The 27,325-nt window shown below is 41.0% G+C and overlaps 3 protein-coding genes across 5 annotated transcripts; 1 reads left to right on the top strand and 2 right to left on the bottom strand.

The window, feature by feature from the left end:
• Positions 1–152: 152 nt before the first annotated feature.
• On the top strand, positions 153–12,623 carry paip2b (poly(A) binding protein interacting protein 2B). 3 transcript variants are annotated; one of them, XM_069159244.1, is made up of 5 exons: positions 2,848–3,094; positions 5,760–5,786; positions 9,630–9,796; positions 10,564–10,746; positions 10,875–12,623. In XM_069159244.1, the coding sequence occupies exons 3-5, from the start codon at positions 9,641–9,643 to the stop codon at positions 10,929–10,931; spliced, it is 396 nt and encodes a 131-aa protein (XP_069015345.1). In that variant the 5' UTR covers positions 2,848–3,094; positions 5,760–5,786; positions 9,630–9,640; the 3' UTR covers positions 10,932–12,623. The 3 variants fall into 3 exon arrangements, with proteins under 3 accessions (XP_069015346.1, XP_069015345.1, XP_069015344.1); XM_069159245.1 differs by lacking the exons at positions 2,848–3,094; positions 5,760–5,786 and adding an exon at positions 153–394; XM_069159243.1 differs by lacking the exon at positions 5,760–5,786 and having other exon boundaries at positions 2,849–3,094.
• A 3,223-nt stretch (positions 12,624–15,846) lies between these two features.
• Positions 15,847–20,619, bottom strand: LOC138204106 (uncharacterized). Its single transcript, XM_069159242.1, has 9 exons — positions 20,505–20,619; positions 18,885–19,019; positions 18,712–18,795; positions 17,898–17,946; positions 17,701–17,772; positions 17,453–17,527; positions 16,333–16,435; positions 16,047–16,209; positions 15,847–15,928 (listed from the first exon to the last, which is right to left on the bottom strand). The coding sequence occupies exons 1-9, from the start codon at positions 20,526–20,528 to the stop codon at positions 15,854–15,856; spliced, it is 780 nt and encodes a 259-aa protein (XP_069015343.1). The 5' UTR covers positions 20,529–20,619; the 3' UTR covers positions 15,847–15,853.
• An 81-nt stretch (positions 20,620–20,700) lies between these two features.
• nagk (N-acetylglucosamine kinase) lies at positions 20,701–24,734 on the bottom strand. Its single transcript, XM_069159241.1, has 10 exons — positions 24,693–24,734; positions 24,196–24,280; positions 23,927–24,025; positions 23,666–23,807; positions 23,246–23,356; positions 23,060–23,172; positions 22,722–22,809; positions 22,539–22,636; positions 22,345–22,423; positions 20,701–22,218 (listed from the first exon to the last, which is right to left on the bottom strand). Exons 1-10 carry the CDS (start codon positions 24,719–24,721, stop codon positions 22,016–22,018), a joined length of 1,047 nt encoding a protein of 348 aa, XP_069015342.1. The 5' UTR covers positions 24,722–24,734; the 3' UTR covers positions 20,701–22,015.
• Between the last annotated feature and the right edge of the window lie 2,591 nt (positions 24,735–27,325).

The following is a 27,325-nucleotide window of genomic DNA, read 5'->3' as shown; positions in this document are numbered from 1 at the left end:
AATAAAAAAAAATTGGGTTTTATTTTGTTTACTTAAGTGACTGGGTGTATAGGGCGGGGCGTGTGATCGTTTTGGGCCAATGGTGTCGCACAAACGCACTGACTGACGTAGACTTCAACCAATGAGTGAAGTGTACAGCTGGACAAGCACAACCACGACATACCGTTTTTTCCTCCTAACGTTTAGGCAGAAAACAGTGGATTTATCGGTTTTTTTTTTTGCCAAATAACGCGAGCGAACGGACCAAGGAGACAAATATTCATTGGAGGTTGTTAGAAGAAATTCTTTACTGCCTGGTTTTCTTGAAACATCCGGACCGGAAAAGAAACATTTCCCCCCCCCCCCCCGACAGCTGGTTTGCGGATTCCCCCCTATTTGCACTTGAAGTTGAGTGGTGAGTCTGTTGTTATTGATGCAGCTAACTGTTTACTACAAACAAAACAAAAAAAAAGCACCAGGCAAAAAGAAACAGTAGCAAGAAAGCAACATCAACAATGTTAATACAGTGCAATTAACTTCTGCTATTCCCGGGCCCATGTCTGAACAAACTTGCATACATGCCACAAAGGGCTAACACTACCTACTGTTGTGGTCCTCAAATATCTGTCTGAAAAGAAGGATAAATTGTCATGAAAACCAGGAACATGTGGTAAAACAACCTAAGAGATCTTCTCGCACATTAGAAACAGTTGTGTGGTGATAAACTATAACGTTGGAACAGTGTCAAGTTCATGAAAATATGTAGTCTTCAAAAAGGTTAGATCCATATCTTAGTCTTGTGTACTCACTGATCCTAAAAGTAGACCTTATTTATTAGCTGATGGTCCATTTTTTTTAGAAGTATCTACTCCCCTTAAACGTTAATTAAAGTGTGACTTGTTGGATTATTTGTACTTAATCGTTAGAACTGCTTTTATTTCCGAGGCCACGCAGGCATTTGTGTTTTGGAAGAGAGTGTAGTGAGTGTAGTGGTGTTTGTTCACATGCTGCATTCACGGACCCGTTGTGAGCCCTGATTTCCGGGTGTCAAGGTTTACTGTAACTCGGGAGTGTTGCAACAATTAGCCAATTAGATGCAATTCTATTAGTTTATTGGCTCGCAGCCTTTTTTTTTTATTATTTTTTTTTTCTAAACCTTTAAAACAAACCCGTGTCTGCATGTGGTCTTTCGGTTTTGGGGTTTCATTTGTCTTTGGGCTGCAAACAACCTCAAAGTGGTGTTCCTTCGTCAGATTGTTGTGCTGAGGTGGTTTTATGTGCAAAGAGGTCAATTAATTCAGTATTTCACATTAAAGAAAAAAAAAAAGATTAGTAAGAAGGGTGATGAATCAAGCAGGATTTGTTTTGGAGACTTTGTTTGTTTTCTTGTGTCAAGTTTATCCTGTCGCCCTTTACAGAGTCCTAAACCTCAGGCTGGGAACCATTACAGCAGTTGATTACAAGAAAATTGCCTATAAACATTTTGTTAATTGAAGTTTTATTTTAACAGAACAATAAATCAGCTGTCTCTAGTTGTCAAATATGACGATATGTTGTTCTCTTTCATATCGTTGCCAACTGAAAATGTTTGGGTTGGACTGAACAAGCAGCTGGAAGCTTAAGATTTGGGCATGTTTCACTTTTCTGATATTTTATGAACTAAAAACAAAAATCAATCAGGTTGATCAGTTTGCTCTGTCACAAAGACAGCATGTTTAACACAATACTGTAAGTGGTTTCCTGTATGTAGTTACTTCAACATGTCAACACTGAAAGAAAAGTCACATCATATTATTTTTTTTTTTTTTATTTTTTTTTAGGACTTACAGTCTTCGTTGCACCATGAATAAATTCCTGGCTTTAATGCCTCCAATCCGTTAGCGGTCATTTCTTAAACTTGTTACTGGCAGAAGCACCTGGATCAGCCATCGTTTGCTGCTAGGCAACCACAAAGTCAGCTGCTGTCACTCACTCAATTAGCGTAACTAACAACTGCAAAGATTTCTTACTGGAGCAGAAAGAAACTTATAAATTTCAGGCCGTGACACGCCATGATGTCTGTAGTTGATTTAATATGATGGTGGGGGGGGGAACCACAATTATCACATCTCCTCATTTCATCCAAAGAGAAAATAAAGCCTGGCTTTTAATCACAGTGGACAGCAGAGGAAAGAGCAATGGTTTACAGTGTATTTCTATTGTGAGCCATCATGTGAGGCACTATGAGCCTCTGTGTGGACAGGAATGGAACCGCTGTGGTCGGGCTAGGTCTCGTGTTGTCGCTGCTTGCATAGTTGGGCCACGTCTGTGCGTCTTTTGCAAATAGTTTTCTGCACAATAAACAAACATCTGTTCCCTCTGACAGCACTTTGGACAGTTTGTCATTTGCTCTCCGTGTGCACTGTCCACCTGCACAGCTACATGTGCCAGTGTTTACAAATGGAAGTTGTGTTTTAAATCACAGATAATCGGCATTTAGATGAATTCAGACATGAAGCAGGGCTCCTTGATAGTTTTCAATATCAGCCTAGGTCATGATGTGCTCAACGCAATGAACTGTTTTCAGAAGCTTCGATAATAAATGTTATTAATTTTTAATCTAGAGTTTGCTCAAATTCATTAATTTACACCTCAGAAATGTGTAGAAGTTTTATTGTAACTGCACTTAATGTTAATACATAAAATAGGTTATATATTATATAGGAGTCACTGATTTAAAAACTTGGACTCTAAATACTACATCAGAAAATATGAGGAGCTGTAAATTTAGCAACAGTCCACAAAAAAAAAAAAAAACGTAAACAGTCAAATTTTTCCCACATTGCCGCGAGTCCTCGAACGCCTCACCCGAACCACATGACCGACCCCAGCTTTGTAACGTTAGCAAAAGGTGGCTAACAGGATTTAGCTAAGTTGAGCAGCTACGTCGCATCGCAGCGCTGTGAAATCCCCCCGCGGAGGAGATCATCGACGACGACGACGACGACGAGGAGCAACACACTCACACACAACTCTCCCTCTCCCTCTCTCTCTCTCTCTCTCTCCTCGGTGTTATAGTTGCAGCAACTTTGTGTCGCGTTACGCGTTGAGGCGAGCACCACGAGCACGATGCCAGGTAACTTTAAAACACGTAAACGCCTCATTAATGTCAGCGGTTCGTCGTGTGTGTGTGTGTGTGTGTGTGTAATCCAGCAGCCTTGTTTTGTTGACCTGCTTTTTTTTTTTTTTTTTTTTTTTTTTTTTCCTCCCAGTGATGCTGCCATGCTTGTAGCAGCGTGCTAACTGGAGATAGCCGACTTTCTTTTTTTTTTTTTTTTTTTTTTTTTTTGGTGTGTGTTGTGTGTGCTTGAACGGGGAGTTGTTGTTTTTAATTTATTTTTTTTAATATATATATATATATATATAATCTGTGTTTTTCAGTTTCGCCTGCAATTTTAAGCTGTTATATATATATATATGTATATATATATATATATATTTAAAAAAAAAATAATAAAAAAAAAAAAAGCAACCTCGGCGTCACGACTCGGATACGAAATAAGAGTTTTCCCCACAAACCAGCCATCTCTAAAAAAAAAAAAAAAAAAAAAAAAACAACAACAAAAAAACCCCCTTTGTTGTTGCTGGTGTAGCTTCTTCTACCTTTTTTTTTTTTTTTTTTTTTAAATTTTAAGGCCTCCCCTCCCGTTTCATTGACAGCACGGCGAGCGTGTTGGATGTCTTTGTGAACGAGCCTGCTCGGTATTACCTCGGCTAAAACCGTCCAATCCGGTTACCAACTTCCCAGGTAGGCCTCGGACACCTGGTTTCTAGCCTGTTAGCAGGCTCGCAGAAGGAAGCCACGACGACACCGCTCCGGTTACATACCGAGGACTAACTGTTACGTTACATAAGCCCGTTTATTTCCTCCCGTTTATAAAACCTTTTTTTTTATTTATTTTTTTTTTTTTTTATATGAATAGCTAAGAGTTGGAGAAAACGCATTAATGCTTCTAAACCAGCTGCTGCTTTTTTTTTTTTTTTTTTTTTTTTTTTTTTTTTTAGTTCCGCCTGGAAATACACAGATTATAATGAGTTGTTCCAAGAAATTACATAAATTCTTTAACAAATAGACTCCTCGGGAGACTAACTTTGGTATTTTAATGTGAAGATAAAAGACAGTTTTGTAAAATCAAGAATACCGGTTGAAACAGGTGTATTTTTTTTGTTGGTATTAGTATTTAAACTTATTTAGCTTTTATTCCATCTGCTCACAGTTGGGATTTAAAAGTGGTGGTCCCAAGTAATGTCACTGACCAGGGGAAATGTCAGGGAAACCTATTAACTTGATGTTTTAAATCTTATCGATTTATTAATCTGAAGGTTTGAATTTTTTTCAATTGATTTTTAAGTCTGTAAAATCTGACGTAATATTGTTCACCTTCCTTTAAATTCTTTATTTTTTTATTTTTTATAAAACTTAAATTTGATTAATTGGAACCAGTCAGTTACTTTAAATGGCTAAAATAATAATTTAGGTGTTGCTGATTAATTTTGTTTCTGTATCTCTTCAGAAAATGGGTGATATTGTTAAATATCCACGATTAAACCCCAAATTATTCCATTTATGATCATAGAAAGCAGAGAAAACCATCATGTTTTCACACCGGAGAAGCTGGAACCAGAACGTGTCGGTGTTTTTCTTTGAAAAAAATATTTGATGATTAGTAATCCATCTCAATTTAGCGCCTTACTTTTTCTAATAGGTGGTTTAAAATAATCCATCCACTCCTCAAACGCAACAGAATTAAGAATGAAAGAGGGACGTGTTAAAAATAAGATTTAAGAAAAAGTGGATAGGGATTTTTTTTTAACATTTAGGAAGATGCAGGTTTTCTTTCTTGTGTATAAATATGAGAGAGTGACAGGATTGGTCGGAAAATGCTCCATTCAACAACATGAAGTAAACAGATTCAGAACTGGAGCTCCATTGTGTTGACATTTTTAAATTTTCTCCCGAGTTTATACGTCTTCTGTGACGCCCCACCGCCGAACGATATTTAATTTTTCGACTGTTGAATCCTAATTGAACTGGATGAAGTTGCCCTCATGCTTGCTGGCACAGAGGACGCACCGATCCAGGCCCTGCGAACTAAATATTACATGGTGACCAGCGACATGGTTATGCAACATGTTAACTCCACTACATGCAGCACATCATGGCATAATGCTCACTCTCTCTACTTCTTATTTATTCTGGTTCACCTGCCTTGAACTTGTGTCGCCTGAGCAGAAGCACGTTCTCAGAGTTGGAAACCGATTTTACAGCTGGGATTCACAGGACTATTTTTAGGCTTAAGGATTTCGCAATATACAAATATCTAATTGGAATGAAAGAACAAATTATATTTGTCCTTGATTAATCTTTTTTTCAATTATAGAATAGCGAGTAATTTAAGAATGTCAAAACTGTCAAGTATTACTTGTGATTCCTGTCGTAGTTTCTTAGAGCCCAATGTGAGGCCTTCATGCAGCTTTGTTTTTTGCCCAACCTTCAGTTCAAAACCCCCAAATATTCATATAATAAAATTTTAAACAAAGGATAATTGGCAAGTCTTCACATGTTGTGAAGCTGCCAGAAATGGTATTTTTAGGATTTGCTTGATTGATGCCAAAAGAATAATTTGCGGTCTAACCTCCAAATCATGTCTGAAGGACATTTTCCTGATAGTCATCTTATGTAAACTTCATTGTTGTCTCCTTTTGTTTTTTTCTGTCTCGCGTGCCGGCCGCATCTGAAGAGTCCTGCGTTTGTTAAAAAGCATCCAGTAAGTTTTGCCAATTGATGTTAAAAGTCTGTTTTGTTCTTCAACACTTTACAAACTGTAGTAAAAAAAAAAAAAAATCAATTTAAACACTCTGGCACAAACTTCAAACATTACCTTATTCTCACTATATTTTCTGACTAATTGTTCTTCCCCTTTCACCCTCCTGTTTTTTTTTTTTTTTTTGTCTTTTATAGGTAACGTGTAAATCGCTACACTGCATAATTATGCTTTATTTTATTTTTTTTTAATTTTTTTTTATTCATCGTTGCCCGCAGACAGAAACAGACACACCTCTTAGTCCACTGACCTACTTAGACCACGCATGTTTATTTGAAGTCCTCCAAGGGACGGTGTGTCCGTACTGTCGGCGCCTCCGCTCGCCTCGCACATGGTGATTTGGTTACAAAGACACCGACAGAGCGAACAGGAACCGCCGTCAGAGGGACATTACGTTGTGAATCTGGAAGCGGGTCATGTTTTGGAGGTGACGTTTCTGAGCGTTCGGACGTGCGAGTCAGAAAGTCGAACATTGCAACAATGCAATAATACGTTGTCTGCATCAGGCTGACCCAGGAGCTGTGTGCACGGTTGAGCTCATCATTTCCCCTCCTCCCCTCCTCACCCCTCCCCCACCCACCCCCCGCCTCCCCGCTGTGAGGCCGCAGTTGAGTCATGACAAGTCTGTTGCAGCTGGCTGGCAGTCTGAGGATTATGTCATTATTGTGGGCCAGTTTCATCATGGTGGTAATACAGTGTGTGTGTGTGTGTCACAAGGGCCAGGATCCACTTCTGATCACATTTAATCGCCGTCTTTTCACAACTAATCGTAGGACACTTGTGATCTGGTGATTTCTAATGGTAATTTCATGCTGGAAAGGCTGTTGGATTTAAGTTTAATCAAAATGTTATTTATTTTTTATTATTTTGCTAAAAGTGCAGTAAGAACTTCATTTGATTTTCCAAAACAAAAAATTGTGACCACAAAATATACAGCTCAATAAACAGTTATCATCGTAGTAGTAGTAGTAGTAGTAGTAGTGGTGTCTAGAGTTACACGAGTTAAAAAGTGAAAGTGAAGCGCAGGATGCTCCAGATTATGGTTCTGCTGCATCTTATCCTGTATAAATTTATTTCTTTTGACCACTTCATTGAGGATGTGTTCATCCACACAGATATTCCGAAACCCATTTACATTTCTATCTGTTCAGGCTAAGTACGGTTGTACAGCTGGGGAATGACCGACTGAAGGAGGAAGTATTTGGATGAGGGGAACCCGATATTGGTTGTGGAGAGTTTCTTTCTCACTTCTTGTAAAGAGACTTTTCTCGGTCTGAAGAGGTTTACACGCCGTTTGATGCTTTTGAGACTTCCAACTGCTGAGATTGGAAAATGTGGAAACATTGTGGGCGCTATCGTTGTGTTGGCAGCAGTGTAATATATTTGTGTTGTCCTCACCTGTGTTTTGACACCTATTCCTGAACAATTTTATAAAATCCATGAAAAGAAAAAGAAAAAAAGACAAATCTTTAGTTTTCTTGCAGTTTAGACGGGGGGGGGGGGGGGGGGGGGTGTAACCCAGTCTGAGGAGCGTAAAATAAAGCGCTCTAATGTAAGATTTCACCTCGGTTAAAATTAAAATGGCGCGTGTGTGTGTGTCCTCGCTGCAGGTCCATTTAAAATAGAAGTTTTGAGGTCTGACAAGTGATGAGTTGTAACCAAAAAGCAGGCGGGTGGTTTATCTTTTACACGACGACACAGAGGAGAGAGACAGCAGCGAAGAACATCCATCCCGCCTCTCACCTGCTGGAGTCTCTAAATGACATAATTGAAGTCTACACTGTTTCTGCTTTGATTACACAGTAAAAAAATGTGATCACGGATCGTCTCCCTGTTCAAAACGGGCGTCGGGTCTGTTTGGGAGAATCTCTCATTCGTTGCCACGGACGCCGAAATGACATGACGCCACGCGGCCACAGGTAACGCACACGCCACGCAGCCGGTGCGTTCAAGGCCTTTAAAGCCATCCGAGAGCAGCAGGACAGATGTGCGTTACGCCTGCGGCTTCCACGCAGCAGCAGCAGCACCATCACATAGGGTGACTCACCGCATTTGCCTTCTCTTGGATCATGTGCAGCCATCCGCACCAAGCTGAGAAGTAACCGCACAAACATTTTCGCTGCTCAGATCACATCAGTCGGGCGTATTCTTCCCCTTCGTGGGACATCCTGACACGCACCGAGCAAACCAGTTGATGGTGGCGGAGAAGATAAGACTTTACTGGTCCCACACTGGGGAAATTTAGTCCCGTCTCGTGGATTTCAGGTGGCAACAGCCGAATGCGACGTCAATTTAATTTAGAGGTGGTCCCACTTTTATTAGGGCAGGTCAATCAAGTTATAATTTTAGGAAAATACTTTTTTCTTGAGGTAGTTAACTAGGAAATGATCAGCTACTGTAGAATTTGCGTGTAGAGGTCATCAAATGGAAACATAACCTTATAAATTCCTCCACGATGTCTGCCAAAAGGTTATTCAATGCAGAATGTAAAGGTCAACATTAAGAGTTTGCTTATTTCCACGCAATGAAAATCTCATTCGAAAAGGCACATCTGCATTTTGGCTGCAGATTTGTAATCGTCACACTGAACCAGTCTGATGACGAACTGTATTCTGACGAGGAGAAACCAGCCTGCGCTTTTCCTTTCTACTCGCAGCCGCTTTGATGATGCATCTCTGGCAAAGCTGTTGAGAAGCAGCATGATTGGCTGAAACGTCAGTGGTTAGCTGAAAGGGTGAAAACATGCTTCAGCATATATGAATGGCAATTACAGGTAGTGATTCTCAGCCCACAGCCGAGCGCTTTGCCTTCGATCTGAATGTTTGTTTCAGTTTATTCTTGGACAGTCAAAGAGCCTCTAAAACTTTTTTTTAAATTTTTTTTTATTATTCCCCTATTAATGCTACTTTTGAGTTTTTGTGAAATTTCTTTGCGGTTTTATTTCTTCTTTTAGATGTAAATCTTATGTGGCTTGATCTTTTTGCTCCACACGCTGAAGCTAAACTGTAGGGAGATGAAGAAGTTGACATTGTGCTGTATTTTTTTCTTTTCGTTAGTGTAAAACAACTGATTTAACACCCTGTTTGTTTTCCTGTTAATGGCGTTGTACATCTTCATGACGTCTCTGGGCCTGTGTGTGTTTGTTTCTCTGGTTAATAATAAAATTGTGGCCTTTTACTGCACCACTGAAACGCCCCAACCTGGGAACACCATTGATTATCGTCATAAAAGATTCTATTTAGCCTTCGGGCCCATTTAGGTGTTTGCTGAATAGTTTTTCGATATGGCGGAGCATTTCTGACTGGTGTTTGTGCACATAGCAGCAGCAGCAGTGAGCTGCTGTTAGTTTTCAGTCCAATTCGTACTCAGATTGTGAGATATGGAGAATTATTGTTTGGTGGTTTTATCGTTTATGAGCAGGGAGACTCTGAAGATTTCTTTTACCCGCGGGAGCAGTTTTCCAGCTGCAGCTCAAATGTAATTGAGACATTGATGATTTGTTGAATTTGGATCCCAGGCTGAAATGTCAAAGCCTTGATTTAAATGACATCATGTCAATAAGAAGCAGCTGTGGGGTAATGAATAGGAGACGAGTCAGTGTTATCTGACTTAAACAAATGACGAGAATGCATTGTGTTGAATTCGATTTTTTTGGAATTGGCTAAAGAATCGTTTTCGGCTTCTTTCTGTGTGCTTTGACACTGGAAGTTTTAAGATGAAGCAGAATGTTGCAGGGTTTTTCCACTTCAACACCAATAACGCTCGTGTCATTGTTTTCCCCTGCAGAGCCGGCTGAGATGAGCGGTCCAGAGGTGGCTAAGACACCGGGAGGCGGGGCTCCAGGAAAGGAAGGAAAGGAGCCGGTGGCCAATGGGCACGCGGGAGAGGGCAGTGACGCCAACCCATTTGCCGAGTACATGTGGATGGAGAACGAGGAGGAGTATAACAGACAGGTGCGTGTGTCTGTCCACACTTTGAATTCTTATCAATTGAATTCAGATTTACAACTTGAAGACTTGATGTGTTCATGCTTTAGACCTTTTTCTGGCCTTAGTTTGGTTTTGAACCGTCTTTGTCTTGCAACACATAAACCCTCTCGGCCACCAATCTTCTTCATTTGTGAATTTGGAAAAGTCATCTGGGGAAACTTATTTTATCTTGTTTGGTGGACTCTGTCCCAACATCAAGGCTCTGATAATACTGATAATATTGTTCTTAAGGCAGTTTTCAGACATCTGCACGGTGTCAAAACACAGAGTCCTTCACTGAGAACACTGCATGATGCACATCGGTCTGGTTTAAAAACAACACGCCGCAAAAAAAGTCAAACTGGACTCACATTTTGCTGCAACAGTGCACATAATCTGCCTGTATTATTGGCCAATCAAATGTGTACAGTATGGAATACAAAGCATATGTTTGAGGTCATTCAGAGACCGTCTCCGTTACATGTTAATCCACTGAGAGCGCTGACATGATTATTTTTCAATGGAAAAATTTCCCACTCGGTGCATATTTTGGTCATAATTTTAGGGATAATAAAGTAGATAAATGGAAAGAGAGATGAGGGACAACATGCAACTGAGGTCCCTGGCCAGAGTTGAACAGGGGACATGGCTATTAAATCTGACACTTAAACATTTCAACCTTCTGTTCTATCTATAACTTTCTTTTGCTGCTTTGGTCTTACTTGTGTTGTTCCTCTCTCGGCGTGTCCCAGGTGGAAGAGGAGCTGTTGGAGCAGGAGTTCTTGGAGCGCTGCTTCCAGGAAATGCTGGAGGAGGAGGACCAGGATTGGTTTATTCCTTCGCGTGACCTCAACAACCAGGGGGTGGGGCAGCTGCAGCAGCAGCTCAACGGCCTGTCCGTCAGCGATCACCACAGCAACCTGGAGGAGGTGGCGGTGAGTCAATTACATCATTTCACAACAGATTTTTTTTTTTTTTTTCTAGACTCAGATTATAAAGTCAGTTTGGGAATGAATACATTTTTAATTCTCTTCTTCTTCTTCTTCTTCTTCTCTGTCTGCAGAGGAAGAGCATCTTGAATCCCGAAGCGAAGGAGTTCGTCCCGGGGAAGAAATACTAGGAGTCCCCCTCACCCCCATGGAGCCTTCACACGCGCACACACACACACGCACACACACACACACACCAGTCCTCACATATTCTCAGAGACTCTGGCGGCCACGACCGCACACACACTGACTCTCACACTCACGCACGCACACACGCATACACACACCTACACATTTGAAGTCAGTGGCGTGCTGGCAGGCCCAGTTGGGGGGTGGGGGGATTTCTTTTTCTTTCTTTCTCTTTTTGTTTCTTGAATCTTTTTATTTCCTGTTTGTTTCTTGTAAACGGAGGGACATTGGGAACAGGGGTGGGGGAGGGGTGTAGTACCAGCACCGCCCTACTGCGGGCGCTAGCTCATTGCATTTCAGATGACGCCGCTGACATTTACAGAGCACGCAGATCTCACTGAAGCTCCCCCAGAACCGAGGCAGCTACCCAGGAGAGGTGCCACGACAAATCTTCAATCCAAAAGTTAAAGAGTGACTTCAACCACATTTTAATTTGTTTGCTGTCAAATTGGAAATAAACATTTGTAGTAGGTCGAGGGTTTCCATGACAGTGACGCGAGAGAAGGACTAACATTTCAGGGGGCTTCATGGGCTCCTGCCGCTGCTCTGTAAAGTCATCACAGTCAGTCAAACCCGTTAGTGTTTGCTCCTATGATGTCATAAGCTCCCTGTGACATCACAGCTCTTGTGCATCTCGGGATGCGGGTTGTTGTTGTTTGTATCTGCAGAGGCTCTGTTCCAAACCAAGTACAGACCCCCACCCTTCCTGCACAATTGGTTTGAAGTGATCGGGAACATACATGGACAGCTGTAATCATGGATGAGAAGCTATTATTTTCCCAATTTATGTGGAAGTCCATGTTATCTTTGGTCCAGTGTGGAGGAGCAGAGGTGGTGAAATGTCCCAATTAAGTTGAGTTTAATGAGAAAAATGTGACTCGAGGGAAGGTCGGAGCGTTTTGAATCTGAAATAAAACTTCAGTTTATCATTTTTTTGTGTTGAATTCTTTGGCTCAGTTTGGATTTATAAGGTGTTCAACCCTGTTACCGGGAGGGGAGGAGGGAGGGGGATTATTTGGTGTGGAACTCAGCCACTGCCTCTATCTGCCAGAACAGCTTGGTTTGCTCAGCATCAGATCAAGTGTCCATATCCAAATCAGGTTTTCAAATAGCCTCTCCTCTTATTTTTTTTTTCTTTTTTGCGTCATGTTTTTGAGGATGAGGCGTTTTGTGTCTCTACTGGGTATAGTAGCCTGTGGTGTCCATTCAGTCCTGTCTGTTGGAGGAAACGGTGTCGCCATGGCCCACCAGAATAAAGCAGTATGGAGTGTGTGGCAAACAGTATTGCCTCCTTGCTGTTCTCGTCCTATCCGAGGACACGGATCGACTTTTTTGAGGAAGTTCTACTTTAAAACCTTCAATCTTTGTTGTTTTCTGGGTTTTCCTAAAGCATCCTTCCCTTGTATGAGTACAATATCCATTAAATTGTGAGCCAATAGGAAAGAGTTGTATATGTGAGGATGCTTTTCAGGAAATCCAGATTCTAACCAGCGAGAATCGTGAATTATTCAGTCAGTTTTTCTAGATCTCAGCCATTTTGGCTTTAAAATGCAGAGGCTGTATTGTGAACATCAGTCCTCTTCATGCCACTGTTCATTTGTGGTAAAAACAGTGATAAAAAAAAAAAAAATAAAGTCTTGTGTATTTTACTCCTGGTGTTAAGCAGACATGTGCACTGTACATTGAATATCTAAATATCAGACAAGCTGCACTTCTGTCCACCCTTGCTGCCTCGCTCTGTTTGTCAGCGTGCAGCAGACAGTGAAGTCTTGGTTTAAAGGGGAACTTCCTCGTACAGTGTTGGACCACAGCTGTCGAATGGCACCCTGGTGAAGCCAATAGGAATGTCCGCCAGGTGGATTGTACAACATGAAATCATTTTTGGTGATTTTGTTTGCGTTAGATGACAGAAGCCGTTTAAAAACAACAAAAAAAAGGTTCAGAAGACACAGAGTATGAATTTCAATACAAATAAAAATAATGAAAAAAGATGAATAAAGATGTTAAAGACAAATTCCTTCCGTGTTGTTGCATTCTTACCACATTTTGTTTGTAAATCCAAAATAATGCAATATCCCAGCTGACTTGAGGCAAAGACGGGGTTACACCTCAGACATGTCGCTTGTCCATCACAGGGCCAGTACAGTATGAGGCGATGGTGGTAACCACTGGCCCACCATGCCGCCCCCCCTCCTTACTCATGAAATTCAATTTGCCTCATCCAGGCCTGTTCTGCAGGAGCAAACACCCCAGAGATTTATGCAAGTCAGTGTTCAGAACACAATAATCACTGGTTTATTGATATTAAACCAAATGACATTAACCTCTGCAGCTGAGGGTGTAGTCATATAAATTTTTACACATTGTACCCATTTTCATTTTTCTGAACACTTACAGGGACTTCCTGTCCACATTGTTTAAACTGTAACCATGGAAATGGCAATTAACAATATAACCTCACCAAAAGGTCTATTTAGTTGCTGCTTTGGGACTTTTGGTCATATCACAAGATCTTCCTCAGCAGATGGTTGCTATGGAAATGTCCATGTTTACATTTTTCTGACCACATATCAGTTTGAACATGTACAACATCTACACACTGATAGTGGAAAAGTGAACAGCTCCTACATGAACCTTGCGGTGAGCTTGATCGGCCCAACCTGTGCTTTAAACCAACAAACGTAAAAAAAACATTGAAGAAGTGGAAACACTAAGAAGGAGAGAGAAATATTTCACATATATGGAGCCGGAAACTTGAGCCAGAGTAGATTGCTGCAGGTAGGAACCAGTGCTCAGTAATTCATGTGTAAACATGCAAATACGGAGCAGTTGCTGGAAAGTAAAGATGTTAATGTTCAGACAGAGGAGTAACAGACATCAAACAGCCCCTCCTGGCATGCTGGGTGACAAGCTTATTTGACTAAAGAGACTGTAAATATGGCCTCTTTAAACGGTGACATGTCTACCAATATTATCTGATATAATATAAGAGGGTAGAGGAAAAACATGCAGAACAGGTCCGGCCAACCTTAAAATGAACTTGGGGCATGTGTGCTCATGTTACATTACCTTACATTTCATTTAGCTGACGCTTTTGTCCAAAGCGACTTACAATAAATGCATTTCAACCATGAGGGTACAAAATCCAGAACAACAGGAATCAAGAAAATACAATTTCTTAAAGAAAGCCAAACTACAAAGTGCTAAAAGTAAGTACCATTTTAAGTGCTACTAAAGTTCTACTGTTCAAGGTAAATTCGGAAGAGGTGTGTTTTTAGTTTGCGGCGGAAGATGTACAGAGTTTCTGCTGTCCTGATGTCGTTGGGGAGCTCATTCCACCATTTAGGAGCCGGGACAGCAAACAGTCGTGATTTTGTAGAGTGTTTAGCTCAGTGAGGGAGCGACAAGCCGATTGGCAGAAGCAGAGCGGAGGGAGCGGGCTGGGATGTAAGGTTGGACCATGTCCTGGATGTACACTGGACCCGATCTGTTCACAGCACGGTACGCAAGTACCAATGTTTTGAAACGGATGCGGGAAGCTACTGGTAACCAGTGAAGGGAGCGGAGGAGGAGGAGGAGGAGGAGGAGGAGCGGAGTAATGTGAGTGTATTTAAGGAGGTTAAAGATCAGTCGAACTGCGGCATTCTGGACGAGCTGCAGAGGTTGGATGGCACTAACAGGTAGACCTGCCAGGAGGGAGTTACAGTAGTCTAGACGTGAGATGACCAGAACCTGGACCAGAACCTGGATCAGAACCTGGACCAGAACCTGGACCAGAGCCTAGATCAGAGCCTGGACCAGAACTTGGACCAGAACCTGGACCAGAACCTGGACCAGACCCTGGATCAGAACCTGCGCCGCCTTCTGAGTGAGAAGAGGACGTATTCTCCTGATGTTGTGCAGCATGTATCTACAGGAACATGTCGTTGCAGTGATGTTGGCAGTAAGAGAGAGTTGACTGTCGAGTGTCACGCTGAGGTTCCTGGCAGTCAGGGTCGGGGATAACACAGAGTTGTCCAAGGTAGTAGTCAGGTCGAGGGTGGGAGAGTCTTTCCCCGGAAGGAAAGCAAGAGCCGAGCAAAAGGAAGAAGGAGGAAACCTTGACAGACGAGACCAGCGCTGGCCTCCCAAAAACGCCGCGGGGTGTAAATCCCTCTACTGGTGATCAAAACAAACGATGCATCCCATTTCCAAATCACGACCAAGAGCCCTAATGATCCTGAAGTGCCTAAATAATCAAACAATAATAGAGAAAAATAAATCAGTAACCAAAAGAAGGTCCTGTTTTCTTCATATTTTCATCCAGGCTGCGGTAGTTTTTTTCCGTCATCGTTTTACTTTGTTAAAATCGTGACACTTTTAATTCGTCCCAGCAGCCGCTGAAGTGGATGGAAATTAGTTTTTGGGAAAGTGAACCCCAGGAACAAACTTAACTTTTTCAGCAAGAGACATGAAAGTTTAACATCCACATGATGATCATAGAGTTAATACTTCTGTTTTTTTTTAGTCACTTTTAAATTGTGGTATTTTTTTCTCAAGAATCTCTGTACTTCTTCTACCACTGCCACATGCCTCTTCCCACCACGAGTATGCTAACAAGCATACACATTTTACTGCCTCTTTTGGGTGCCTGCCAGTGGACGGTTCACCGCTGTGCTATGACTCATCTTCAGCTTCTGTGTCCTGAGGCGAGATAACTGAGGATCACAGAATGAAATGTGCAGGTGGCTGAACAAACCCGCAGCCCTTTGTAACATTTCGTACTGATATCCAGCACTATAAACTCACTGGCATGTCACGTTTGACACAAAAGACAAACAACGTTTCATTTTTATCTGCTGTGTATTGAGATTCAATTTAAGATTCAGAGTTCAGGATGGAGATTCTGGTGAGGAAGACGATGGTGAAAGGCACACTGCTGACTCTTAGGCTGGGCCCACTAGGTGGAGATATACAGGATAAAAAGAAAATATATTACAACATAAAAAGCCAAAAGACAGGGCTACGGTCTACTGATCAGCCCGTACATAGACACTCAGTGGACCCTCTCTCTTTACCTCTGCAGCATAGCTGGCTTGATACTCTGTCAGCTGTGGCTCCCTGGTGGGCTCGGCGCTGTAGTTCGGCGCCTGTACGTGGGAAAAAAGCACATTGCTGCTCTGAGGGATGGTTTTCATCTCTGAGCAGCACCTAACAGGACACTCAAGTCTCTTCACACAGCTGCGAACGAGAGGAGAGGAGAGAAAATGTCAGGGAATGACACATATACAGTAATACGTGAGAGATACGCGTGAGGGAACTACGACATTTTTAAAATTGTTGACGTTTGTGTTCATGGCTTACCAAGTGCACTGCCAGGCAGTTGGCTTGGAGAAGGTGTAGTTTGTCATTCCAACAGCTGGATTCAAACCCTTCAAATTGGCACTGTTCTCCAAATAGTCAACATCTAATGAGACATGAAGTTACAGAGTGAATTTAGAGATGCTGGCACAAACCTTGTCGTGACACTGTTTCACACAACAATCAGGCGAGTTTATTTGTATAACACATTTCAACAACAAGGCAACTCAAAGTGCTTCACATAAAACCATTAAAATCATCAAAATATTAAGCAGAAGAAAAGGACATGTAAAAAAGAATTTAAAACTGATTAAAACATTCAAATAAAAGAAATAAAGCAAGCTAAAAAAAAAATAGGATAAATGTAACAGCGCAATGTAAGAAGTAAAATACAGAAATGCAAGAAATGAATCAAGATCCTTAAATCTGGTTCAATGAAAGTCAGCTCCTCCCTTCTGGGAGGTGCTGCAGAGCTGAGGGGGTCTGGATACAGTTTACAGTATAGAGACTGTAAAGTGTTTTAGTTTACAGTCTCTATACTAAAGTAAGATAATTACTTACCTTATAATTACCTTATATTTACTGCACAGATGTGAGATTAATATTTATCTTCTCATTTAACTAAGAAATATGAGTATTTCCTTTTTTAACGTATTATAATTAAAAAAAAAATGATTTAATTGTTTTAATATTATTTACTTCTTACATTAAAAAAAGATACATTTTGCTCGAACAGGTACTAAATAAGTATGTGGCCCTGGAGGTTAAGAAACCCCAATAAAACCTCACTTCAGGGGTCAAATGTTGAATTTTCTATTTCATCAAATTCGACTGTTATTTGAGTATCATTTTATCTGTGGTTTCACATTTCCTCTCTTTGTTCTTTTGTTTTTTGAAATTCTCAATTGTCTCTAAGCTGGTTTTGTCATTGTTTTAAGATTTTCTCTGGCATTGTCGATATTATAAACCAGGTATTTATAATACAGAGAGAAATTTGCATGAATATGATATCATTTATTTTTACAGACTTTATCACAAATGGTGCATAGTCTTATCTAAACCTTAACCTCGTTTAGGGGTTCGAGTTTACGTATTGAACGACAAATGAGTGCAGTTCTTTTACCTTTGTTTGTGATAATGGAATTCAAGGCCACAGGGAAGTAGGTCGTATCAACATTGGGTGACAACAAAATCACACCTGAAAGTGCACAAATATTGAATGGAATTATACAAAATATCAAGTCGACAAGTCAAAGGCATTGATATTGGGGACTTCAAAACGGTTTTCTCATTTGTACTTGCAGCTCGATTGCACAAACACCAGATGAATCAAGTCAAACACTCCTAAAATAACAACAGCAGCCGTCTGACCTTCCTGGTAGAGAATATCAGGCTTCCCTTGTGCCTCATCTTTTGCCTCATGCTGCTTCCACACGTTTGCTGCTAATAGGAGAAAATGGATTGAGTATCTTTCCACCTGCCAGCTTCACTTGTGTATGTGTGTATCTTCTTCAGAGAGACAGAGAGAACTTCTTGCAGATATTTACAACAAACACATTGCTCTTGACCTTTATCCGTGACAGGTGGAAGCCCAGTTGCGCAGGAAAATCCTGGTTCCTGTAAGGGGGACGTGATTTTCAAATAGTTATTAAGTCATAAGAAATCTATGTGACTGTTGTCTTAAAAATAACATGTTTTCTCTTGGTCTTATTGCCACCTAGTAGTAATGCTTTCCTATCGCCAGAAGGTGGCAGTAACTCAAGGTTGAAGATACGTTTCATTGATCCTGAAGTGGCAATTTGTGGCACAGAGCAGTAAATAAATACAGTCCTCAACACACAGCAACCTGAACTGAAACAAGTTATACACATTTTATTTAAAGCTGACTGCCAACCGCCTTTAAACAACATTAGAGGAAGATAAATGTGTTACTACCATACACTGTTAAAAACCTGTGTGGCGCTTTAAGATTAGATGCTGCTTAACAAACAGTAGAAACATGAATGGACAACCAAAGCGGCAGCCACGATTAAGTACAAAAAAAAAATTAAAAAAAAAAATTAAAAAAAAAATTAGGTGCACATCTTCGAAAAATGGTCAAATAGTTCCCACTAAATGTGAAACAGTATTTGATATTTGCTTGAAATGTCCGTCACGACTTCCCGTGTCCTGGCCCTGACAGGGTGGAACCAGTTGCCTCGTAAATGGAAAGAGTTAGGATGTCAAATGGAGGCAAGAAGGCAGGTAAGTGGGAACAAAAGGGATGCTGGGACACAGAGGACAGATTGTGAGGCCTGTGGTGGGACAGGTAATGGAAAACCAGATCAAAAAGAGATGGATGTTAGTGTGAACTTGCAGCAGGTGTGAGTTGTTTTGTTTCACCTGTGCGCCAACACCAGCGCCATAGATGCTGTTGGTTGTCCTGTAGAGGTGTTTATAAAATACCGGCCAGGTTTCAGCGTTACTCTGTGAAAATAACAACCAGTAATGAAGAGAATCAATCTACCGTTCAGACGACGTCTGCGTTAATCAATACATCCGTGAATCCAGCCAACCTGTGGTGGAGTGATGAATGCCGGTGCAGGCTTTGCTTCAACTCTGGTGTGCCGCGGTGGTTGGAGCTCACTGAAGGGTTTAAAGTGACTGCTGTAGGTGGTGACGAATCTCTCTGAGGTACATCCATCCTGCCTCTGGAAAGGGGGGAAAAACAGGCAGGTTGAGAGTCTTAACTAACAGGGACTTCACCGTGTGAGGATGGTCGGACGTACTGATGATGCAGGTTAACCTGACAACAGTAATGACACAAATACTAGTTTGCTTCGGCACAGCTTTGTTTTTTTTTTGGCAAAGGTGAAGGATGTGCCTTTATCATTTATCATTTACTGGAGTAAAAACAGAAAAGACGCATTGAAAAATACTTTATTACAAAGAAATCCAGAATTATAAGTGTTATTTAAGCTTATTAATGGCAAAATGTAATTCAATCACTTAATAAAAATGGGATAAAACTTGTACCATAATGTGTGAGTGGCACTATAATGTATTAATTGTAATGTAGAAAGAACAGCTGCCAAATTACTGTGGTGAGGGATAGATAAAAAGTAAACTGTAGAAAGCCTCACCTTCTTTTAAGTTTGTTATGGTTTGTTTTGTTTTGTTTTTGTTTGTTTGTTACTGCACTGCAGTAATTTTGGCGGCAACATCCATTGTTTTTTAATTGTTTTTTTTTTTAGGTTAAATGCCACAAAAACCAAAGGCGTCACAGTTTCTTAGGACTTAGCAACTGGCTGTTAGTTCACTGTTCACAAACGAGCCTGCAGAAGGCAGGATTATTTTTTTCAACCGAAAAGGGGCGTGGCTACGCGAGACTTGCTCCGAATGACGTATTATTGACGTATTATTGACGTATGGTCTGATGAACATCAACTCGATTTTTGGACTCAGCCAACAACTGATATTAACGGATATGAACTCAAAGTTGGTCATATTTAATATGCAGTATAAAGTCAATTTGGTTTTGTCTTCCCAGTTTGTTTCTGCTGCCCCCGCATGGCCGAACATGAATTAATGCAGGGGCTGGTGCTAGATTGGATCAGCTGGAGGGACGCGCTGCCTCTTGATTGATTGTTAAATTGTGGGCGAGTTAAAGTGGAGGTTTAGGATAAGGGGTAAGGATCGGGTTCAGGACCAGTTAATTGACAGTGAAACAACTAATCACAGCAGCGTAGAGTCAGAGCAGTCTTTTAGATGTCTGATCCAATCTAGCACAAACCTTAATGCAGTTTTTTTTGTATTTTTTTTAAAAAGTATTTCAACATGAGTGAATAAATTGAATGAATAAAAAAAGTACCACTGAACTCTTTGGCAAAATCTAACTGAGTTGTTATTCACATTGTTTTACATTTTACCAGTTATTTTTCAATCACTATAAAAAACTGCAGCACAATAACTAAAATCAGATCACAGATAACATTTGTTGAAAACAATAAAACTGCATTGATAAAACTGTAAGAAATGAGAATTTAGGTCAATCCTCAGGTTTTAACGTACCTAGTCTTTTCTTCTTTTCATTTGGATGCTCAATTCAATTCAAAACACATCAGGAAAACAGACGTTTATGCATTATTTAACTCAAAGAAAAAGGATAAAGGTTTGATCAATCTTTTTTTTTTTACCTTCAGGTGTTTGGAAGGAAACATGGTTGATGGTTCCTTGATTCCTCCTTGGCAGACAAGCCTCAGTCCTCCACCACAGCAGTCAAGACTATATAGTGTCACTCTGCCTGAGACTCACAGCGGAATGTTACTCAAAATGTTTTTAAACAAATATATTTATTCTCTTCACCGTGGCAGCACACACGATTACAGCTACTCCGGCACTTCTGTCATTACTTCTGCTTCCCTTTTCTCCTCCTTTGGACTCGAATCCCAACTTTGAAAGCCAAACAGTACATTGTTTTATAGAAAATCATTCACAATGTTTATTGGACACATATTTCTCTAATGCAAACATCACGTCTCACAATTACAAAAGGTTTTGCATAAAATTGATCAGAGGAGATTGATTTGCAGTGAATAAAGATTGATTTCTACATGTATTAAAATGGACCCATGAGGAATAAATGCTTCTCATTGAAGTTGTTACATTACCAGTGAATAACTGCAGATACTGTGATGTGTCCGTCTTAAGTGAACGGGGAGTGTGATGGCATCATTTACTAGTAAATAGTAAAAAAAACAGAATTACAATCTGTGAGAAGGATTTACAAAACGTGGAGTGCACTTGTATTCGCAAGTTTTTAAATTTGGAAGTTTATACATTAGCAAGCGAGTTTTTGGTTTTTGCTTGATTTCATTTTTTTGAGGGTCAGAGGTGATTTGCAACCCTGCACACAATTTCTGCAAAATCAATCGCACTTTTATCATAAATCATAAATGTCAACAAAAAGTTCAAAAGCAGTTTTGCATTTGGCAGTACAATGAAAGAAATAGCACCTCTGTTGGAATAGCTGCTACACAGCTGGTAAAGGTCCCATGTTTTACTCTTTTCTGGTGTTTTATTTGCAGCCTTGACATCTATGAGAAGATATTTTTGTGGTTTTAAGGACCAAAAATATCTCGATGTAATATCACATCTCCTCCCTTCAACTTCTGTCTGGAGCTCTACCAAGAACCATCTGTTTTGTTTCTGTGTCTTTAAGGCACATTGATATCACTGACCCTCTCTTCTGACTGGCTGATTCTTTTCTTGAAGCTTGTTATCTCCGTAACAGAATGAGCCGTCAGTGTCGTCTTCCACCTGAAAGGTTGGACAGTGGGCCGTGTCGAGGTGGACATATGACATGAGTGCGAGTTTGGGACATCACAAACTTACAGAAGTCCAAACGGCTCAGTTGATGAACACGGGCTGCGTGCATATTTCCATGGTCTGAGCGTTTTGACACTTTCATAGTATTTATAAAGCACCTAGACCTGCTTCAGCCAAAAAGAAATGGTAATCAGAATTTACACTATGAGACCTTTAAAACCACTGAGATCTAGAATATTTTCAACCACTGTCCTGGTACTTTGTATTGAGATCAAATCATATGCTATACCATTCTTACACAATCATTATAATGGTCGTTATCATTATTTAAGTGAGCAAATATGCTAATAATTACAAACTGGTCAGTACATCTACATTCTCATTCACTGCTGCTGAAGGTGTGTTTGTAGAAGACTTTAGTATTGGCTGCATAATCCATAGTTATGGTAGCACCTAAACTCTTAGCCCCAAGACTGGCGCCTCCGAGGGCTGAAGACTGCTGCAAAATCAGGAGGCTGTAGCCATGGAAACGGCCCTTGAACTTGTCAGATGATGCTACCTTTTCCAAGACCTCAGCCAACCCTGGAGAAGAGACAGAGAGGTACAGAAACTGAGACTTCTTCTTCGTGTAGATAGCTTCATCCACACCTCTCTTGTCTTTCAGTGTGAGCACGAAGGGAGGCAGTTAAGGGCCACAGAGACACTGACCTGGCATCAGGAGCTCCCAGCTCTTCCAAACAGAGCCCACACACAGGATGGGCAGGCCACAGTCTCCGCTTAATAAAGGCTGCCAAGAAAAGAGGGAGAGATTAAGAGAAAAGCTTGGAGATAGTAAATGACTATACAAGTGTGTGTGTGTGTGTGTGTGTGTGTGTGTGTGTGTGTGTGTGTGTGTGTGTTACCTCCTGCGTGGCAGGTAAAACTGCTTCTACATGTTTTGCCAGGACTCTCCCTGCCTGAGTGAACACGTACTGACAGAGAGCGTCCCCTGCCACTGCACCTTTAACACAAAGTTTGAATTTTACTTTTAATTTCAATTTTAGCCCATCACATCAAAACTGAACAGGAAGTGAAGTGCTGCCTACCTTCAGCCAGCTTTTTACAGAAACCTGCAAAGTGGGACTTCTGGAAGTTTCTGTAGAGGTGAGGCAGCATGCCCATCAGATCTGACACCTGAGGTAAGTTCAGTTTTATTTAAACATGCAACATCAGAAGACAGAAACACTCCGTCCCTGAATCAGACGACACTCAAGAGTTCTCAGATGTGTCGAAGCCTTTGCCTCATTTCTTACCCTGACAGGCACTTACCCAACGTCAGCATAAAGGATTGTTAACCTGCTTCATTCAGCACATCCCCTATTCAAAGCATGAGCTGGTATCATTGTATAAACAAACACATTTATCGCTGTTGTTGCAGCCTGACCTGGAAATACTCCTCCATGGCTTTCTTCACATATGTGACGTCGTGAGGAGGAGCCACCAGGTTGTCTTTGGCATCAAACACCGTCTTCACCGCCAGATGAGCGGTCCAGAATGCTGAGAGACAGAAAGATGTCTTAAGAGTTCGGTACAGTGCATTAAGATGATTCATATGCATCACCACGGTTACCTGATCCTTCATCGCCCATCATGTGACCCCAGCCTCCACAGCCAATCTGTGAGCCATCAGGGTTGACTAACTTGCAGTTGGAGCCGGTCCCCGATATCAGGACGACACCTCCTGAAGAGAAAACAGAGACGGTCTCTGCTGAGCTGACTCATATTAAATAATAATTAACTACTCAAATCTCATCAAGCCAAGACACACTAACAGTGAGATAATTTTTTACACAGCCACACCTAAGAGGATAAAGTATGAAGCCGTAAACTGTAATGAGCTTTTAAGGTCATATAATTATATAGGCAAGTGTATACGGTGAGGTGGTTGAAAATAAGAATGCATTAAGAGATTAAGGGTGAATAGAGGCCACGTTTGCACACATGCTTAAAGTTTTGTTACAAGTTAAAAACAGTAAAAATGACAGGTTACCGCGATCACTGGCCGTTGCTATGGCACCGATGGTGTCGTTGGTGATGAAATAGTGCTTGCTGAGACTGGGAAACAATTCCTTCATGAGGGCGATCAGTTCGTCGATGGCAGCCTTCTGCTCTCCTCCGCTCAGACACATGCCCTACACACACACACACACACACACACACACACACACACACACACACACAGAAATCAGAATTTAGAGTTGGTAGTATTTTATCAGACAATAATCTGTACATGACACACAGTCTGACTGACCAGTGAGAATAATGGAGTATTTGGATCCAGTCCTGCCTTGACTTTGGCTCTCTGGACCATGTCGTTGATGACTTCGACAGATTTGTCCACACCGACCAACTGTAGCAGACACAGACAAAAAAAAAAAAAATATATATATATCCTTAGAATAAAAACCAGGTGCATGACAACACAGTCTCTTACGTAAACCTTTAAGAAATCTACAAATCCCCGATCGTCCTCTGTGCCTTTTCTAATTTTTTCCAAACCTGCCTACATCTTCATCTCACCCAGTGGTTGGTGGACAGTCCCTCGGTCTCTGCCAGGACCTTCCCATCTCCTGAGACCAGCACTGCTTTGGAGTGGGTTCCTCCACTGGATAAGGAGCATGAGAGAGACAGAAATACACGAGTTACTAACCACCAAGACAACAATACCTCGTTAAAAAACAAAAAAAAAACAACAACATGTATTTGCTGATATGAAAGGTGAGGCAGTACGGGCACAATATCAAATGTTCACATACACATTTACATTAAATGATGCAGAGATTTTAACTGACAGCAACCCTTTACAGGATACGAGGGACAATTGATCACGAGACACACACAACACGAGACCCTTCCCCTCGTCACTCATTCAGAAAACTCTTTCACTATAGTTTAGCGTTTATGAATGACAACCATAAAAACGGGAATAAAAGCCTGCAACAAACACCAACGTGAAGAGATAATTCCACAAGATAAAGATAAACTTGTTTTTTAAAAAGTTTAGTTGTCATTCTTACCCCTCTATTCCTCCGAACACCGTTGCCATGTTTCACTTCCTGTTTTGGTCCAAGCAACTGAGCAGATATCGCGAGAGCAGCAGCTTGAGCGCCAACCTGCAATGCTGATTAGTAACCAGTAGGTGGCAGCTGTGGGTTTTGTGTGTGTGTGTGTGTGTGCGAATGACTGTAGTGTTGAGGGAAAAGATATAAATCATAAAACAAACAGCAAAAGGCCACCCAGAGAGGTAGATAAGAAACACAATGTACACACATTCAGATTAATATCAATCAGAATCACCTTCAACAAGTCAAATCACACACAATATAATGTTTGTATGACATAATAACTTACAGGAGTTCAAAAGTAGACTAAAAACCCCATTGACTCAACAGTTCCCATCATGCCACTGCGAAACAAACGCTGGTTTATGTGAGGCATTTGTGTGGTTGTAAAATGCTAATATGTGACAGAAATTGAATGACAGATAAAAGAGCAGGATTTTTTTTGGCCACAAACATGAACACACTTCATATAAAAACCCTTCTGTGTCTTGACTCATAGTTTAAATAATCCATAGTCGTGTCAAGAATAATACTGAGACATTTAGCAGCATTTGGTTATGGGCTGAAAACACGGACAGTAAGTAAAAGTTACACTGTGAGCCAGCAGGAGGCATCTGCAACACATTAACTTAGGGGCCTGCTTCTCCTGCCAACATAGGCTTCTTTACTCAAAATTCCTGCAATATTTCTGTAATTAAAGTATATTCGAGTACTGTACAACTACCTAGTAATTCTGATCCTCCAAATGTGTTGAATTCGATCTTTGAAATTTCTTGTCAGTCGAGATTACATGTCAACAGAGGCGGCTGCGATGTACACGCATCCTATGGTTATGTTCCAAATCACTTTTTTGTTAAACAACCTGGTCACAGGTCCTTTTGTGCAACATTAGAAAAAGCTTGACTCGTCCTCCACTCAAAACAGTTTGTCCATACAAGTACAATTGCATATCAGTACGCAAGAAGTGCAGCAAGAGGACATTGCATTATTGTACTCAGAAGAGCAAAAACATTTTTTTCAAAGAAATTCTGACCGCGTAACAGTTTAAGAACTAAATACACAGTATTCTGTATGAATGTATGATGAAATGAAGGATCCTCATCTGCTCACATATGGCAGGTAACATCAGCCTCACTTTTTGGGTTATAGGCTTCACAACACGGGTCCAACACCCCCTCAAATCCACTCTGGTCTTCGTTCTCTGCAGGCCTGATTGACAAGGGGTACACTGAAGTACACTATCATCAGCGAATCAGCGAAGCCAGGTCGAAAATGAGTTCAGACAAGTTGAACCCTATTTGAGTGGCATCCTCGGGATTGAATCTTATTGTGCTCATTTGGCATAAATGACATGAAAAGACCTTCTGTTTGTCTGATTTTCCACAGCTGTCACAGAACTAAAACTCAACCTGTGGCCTGGTTGGTGATTCTTCTGTCTGAAGAGGACAGCCATCCATCCCGAGTATGTTTAGCATTATTTTGGAGCACAAAAGCAGTTCCTTTATTGACTTATGTTCACTAACGGACTCCCTCTTACCAGGCTTTTGTGGCGTGCTCCTGGTTTGGCTGCTCGATTCACCAAAGACAACTTAATGCGGGATTTGAAGCGAGCGTCAATGACAGAAAACACACGCTCTCCTGCGTAACCATGTCCAAGCGTTACACCTCTGCTTAGTGAGTTTACAGCAACATGGCAGTAATTGCATTTGTTCACATAATGAATAATTGCAGTTTTCTTTGAGATGTAGTTCTGCAGTGATGCACGGCAGTTTATTCACATCATCCCAAGTTACCGTGAATTTAGTTCACATTATGCTCCTGCAGGAGTTAGAAAGTGCGTGCATGTCAGACCTGAAACCAACAGAGAAATTACACAAGAGTGAGGAGGTGGGAGGCGGGAGGAAGAGGAGCGGCTCGGTGCGCCCACCACGCGCTGCTCACTCCTCCTGGAGGGAGAGAGGTGCGTCAAGCGCAACGGAGTGAAAATACCGGATGTTGGTTCATATTTCAAAATAAAATGCGGACAGTCGGGACAACTATGTTTTTCCTTCGTGACATGTTTATATAAAAGTTTAGGGTTTATTATAAACTCAGCACGTCGTACGTATGTTGTACGTTGAGCACAGAAACAGTGTGAAAGTGTTATGAAATATTTCTCACACTCTGTTGTGTAACTCATACTTCTTTAAGTCATGAGACTTAATGAATAATATCTACATGTAGCTACCGTATTCATGAGGATCGTTTGACCTTTAACAAAGATTTAACACTTCTGTCAGGCTTAATCGTTCACCAGAATTTAAATGAACTCTTACTAAACTAAGTTCTCATTTCCTGATAATTTAACTTTAGACATTTTAAAGTTTCTTTATTACCGTTAGGGGACCCTGGACAAACATTTCAGCCCAGGAGACCCAGAGGTTTCAACCTCACCAGTTTTGATATTAATTGCATGAATTACAAATCTGTTTGGTCATCTCCTGAAAGTACAATGCAGACTGTAATGGAGAAACTTTGAGGCCCTATCTTGTACAAGAGTAGTTCAATTCAAATCTAGTCTAAAAGACCAGATTATTTCACTTCAGGAT

This window comes from Embiotoca jacksoni, unplaced genomic scaffold (assembly GCF_022577435.1).
Source record: "Embiotoca jacksoni isolate LCO1_2020_lvr unplaced genomic scaffold, fEmbJac1.0.p SCAF_24, whole genome shotgun sequence".
NCBI lineage: Eukaryota > Metazoa > Chordata > Actinopteri > Embiotocidae > Embiotoca > Embiotoca jacksoni.
Note: the sequence above shows the minus strand (reverse complement) of the source record. Positions and strands in the feature narration are given on the sequence as shown.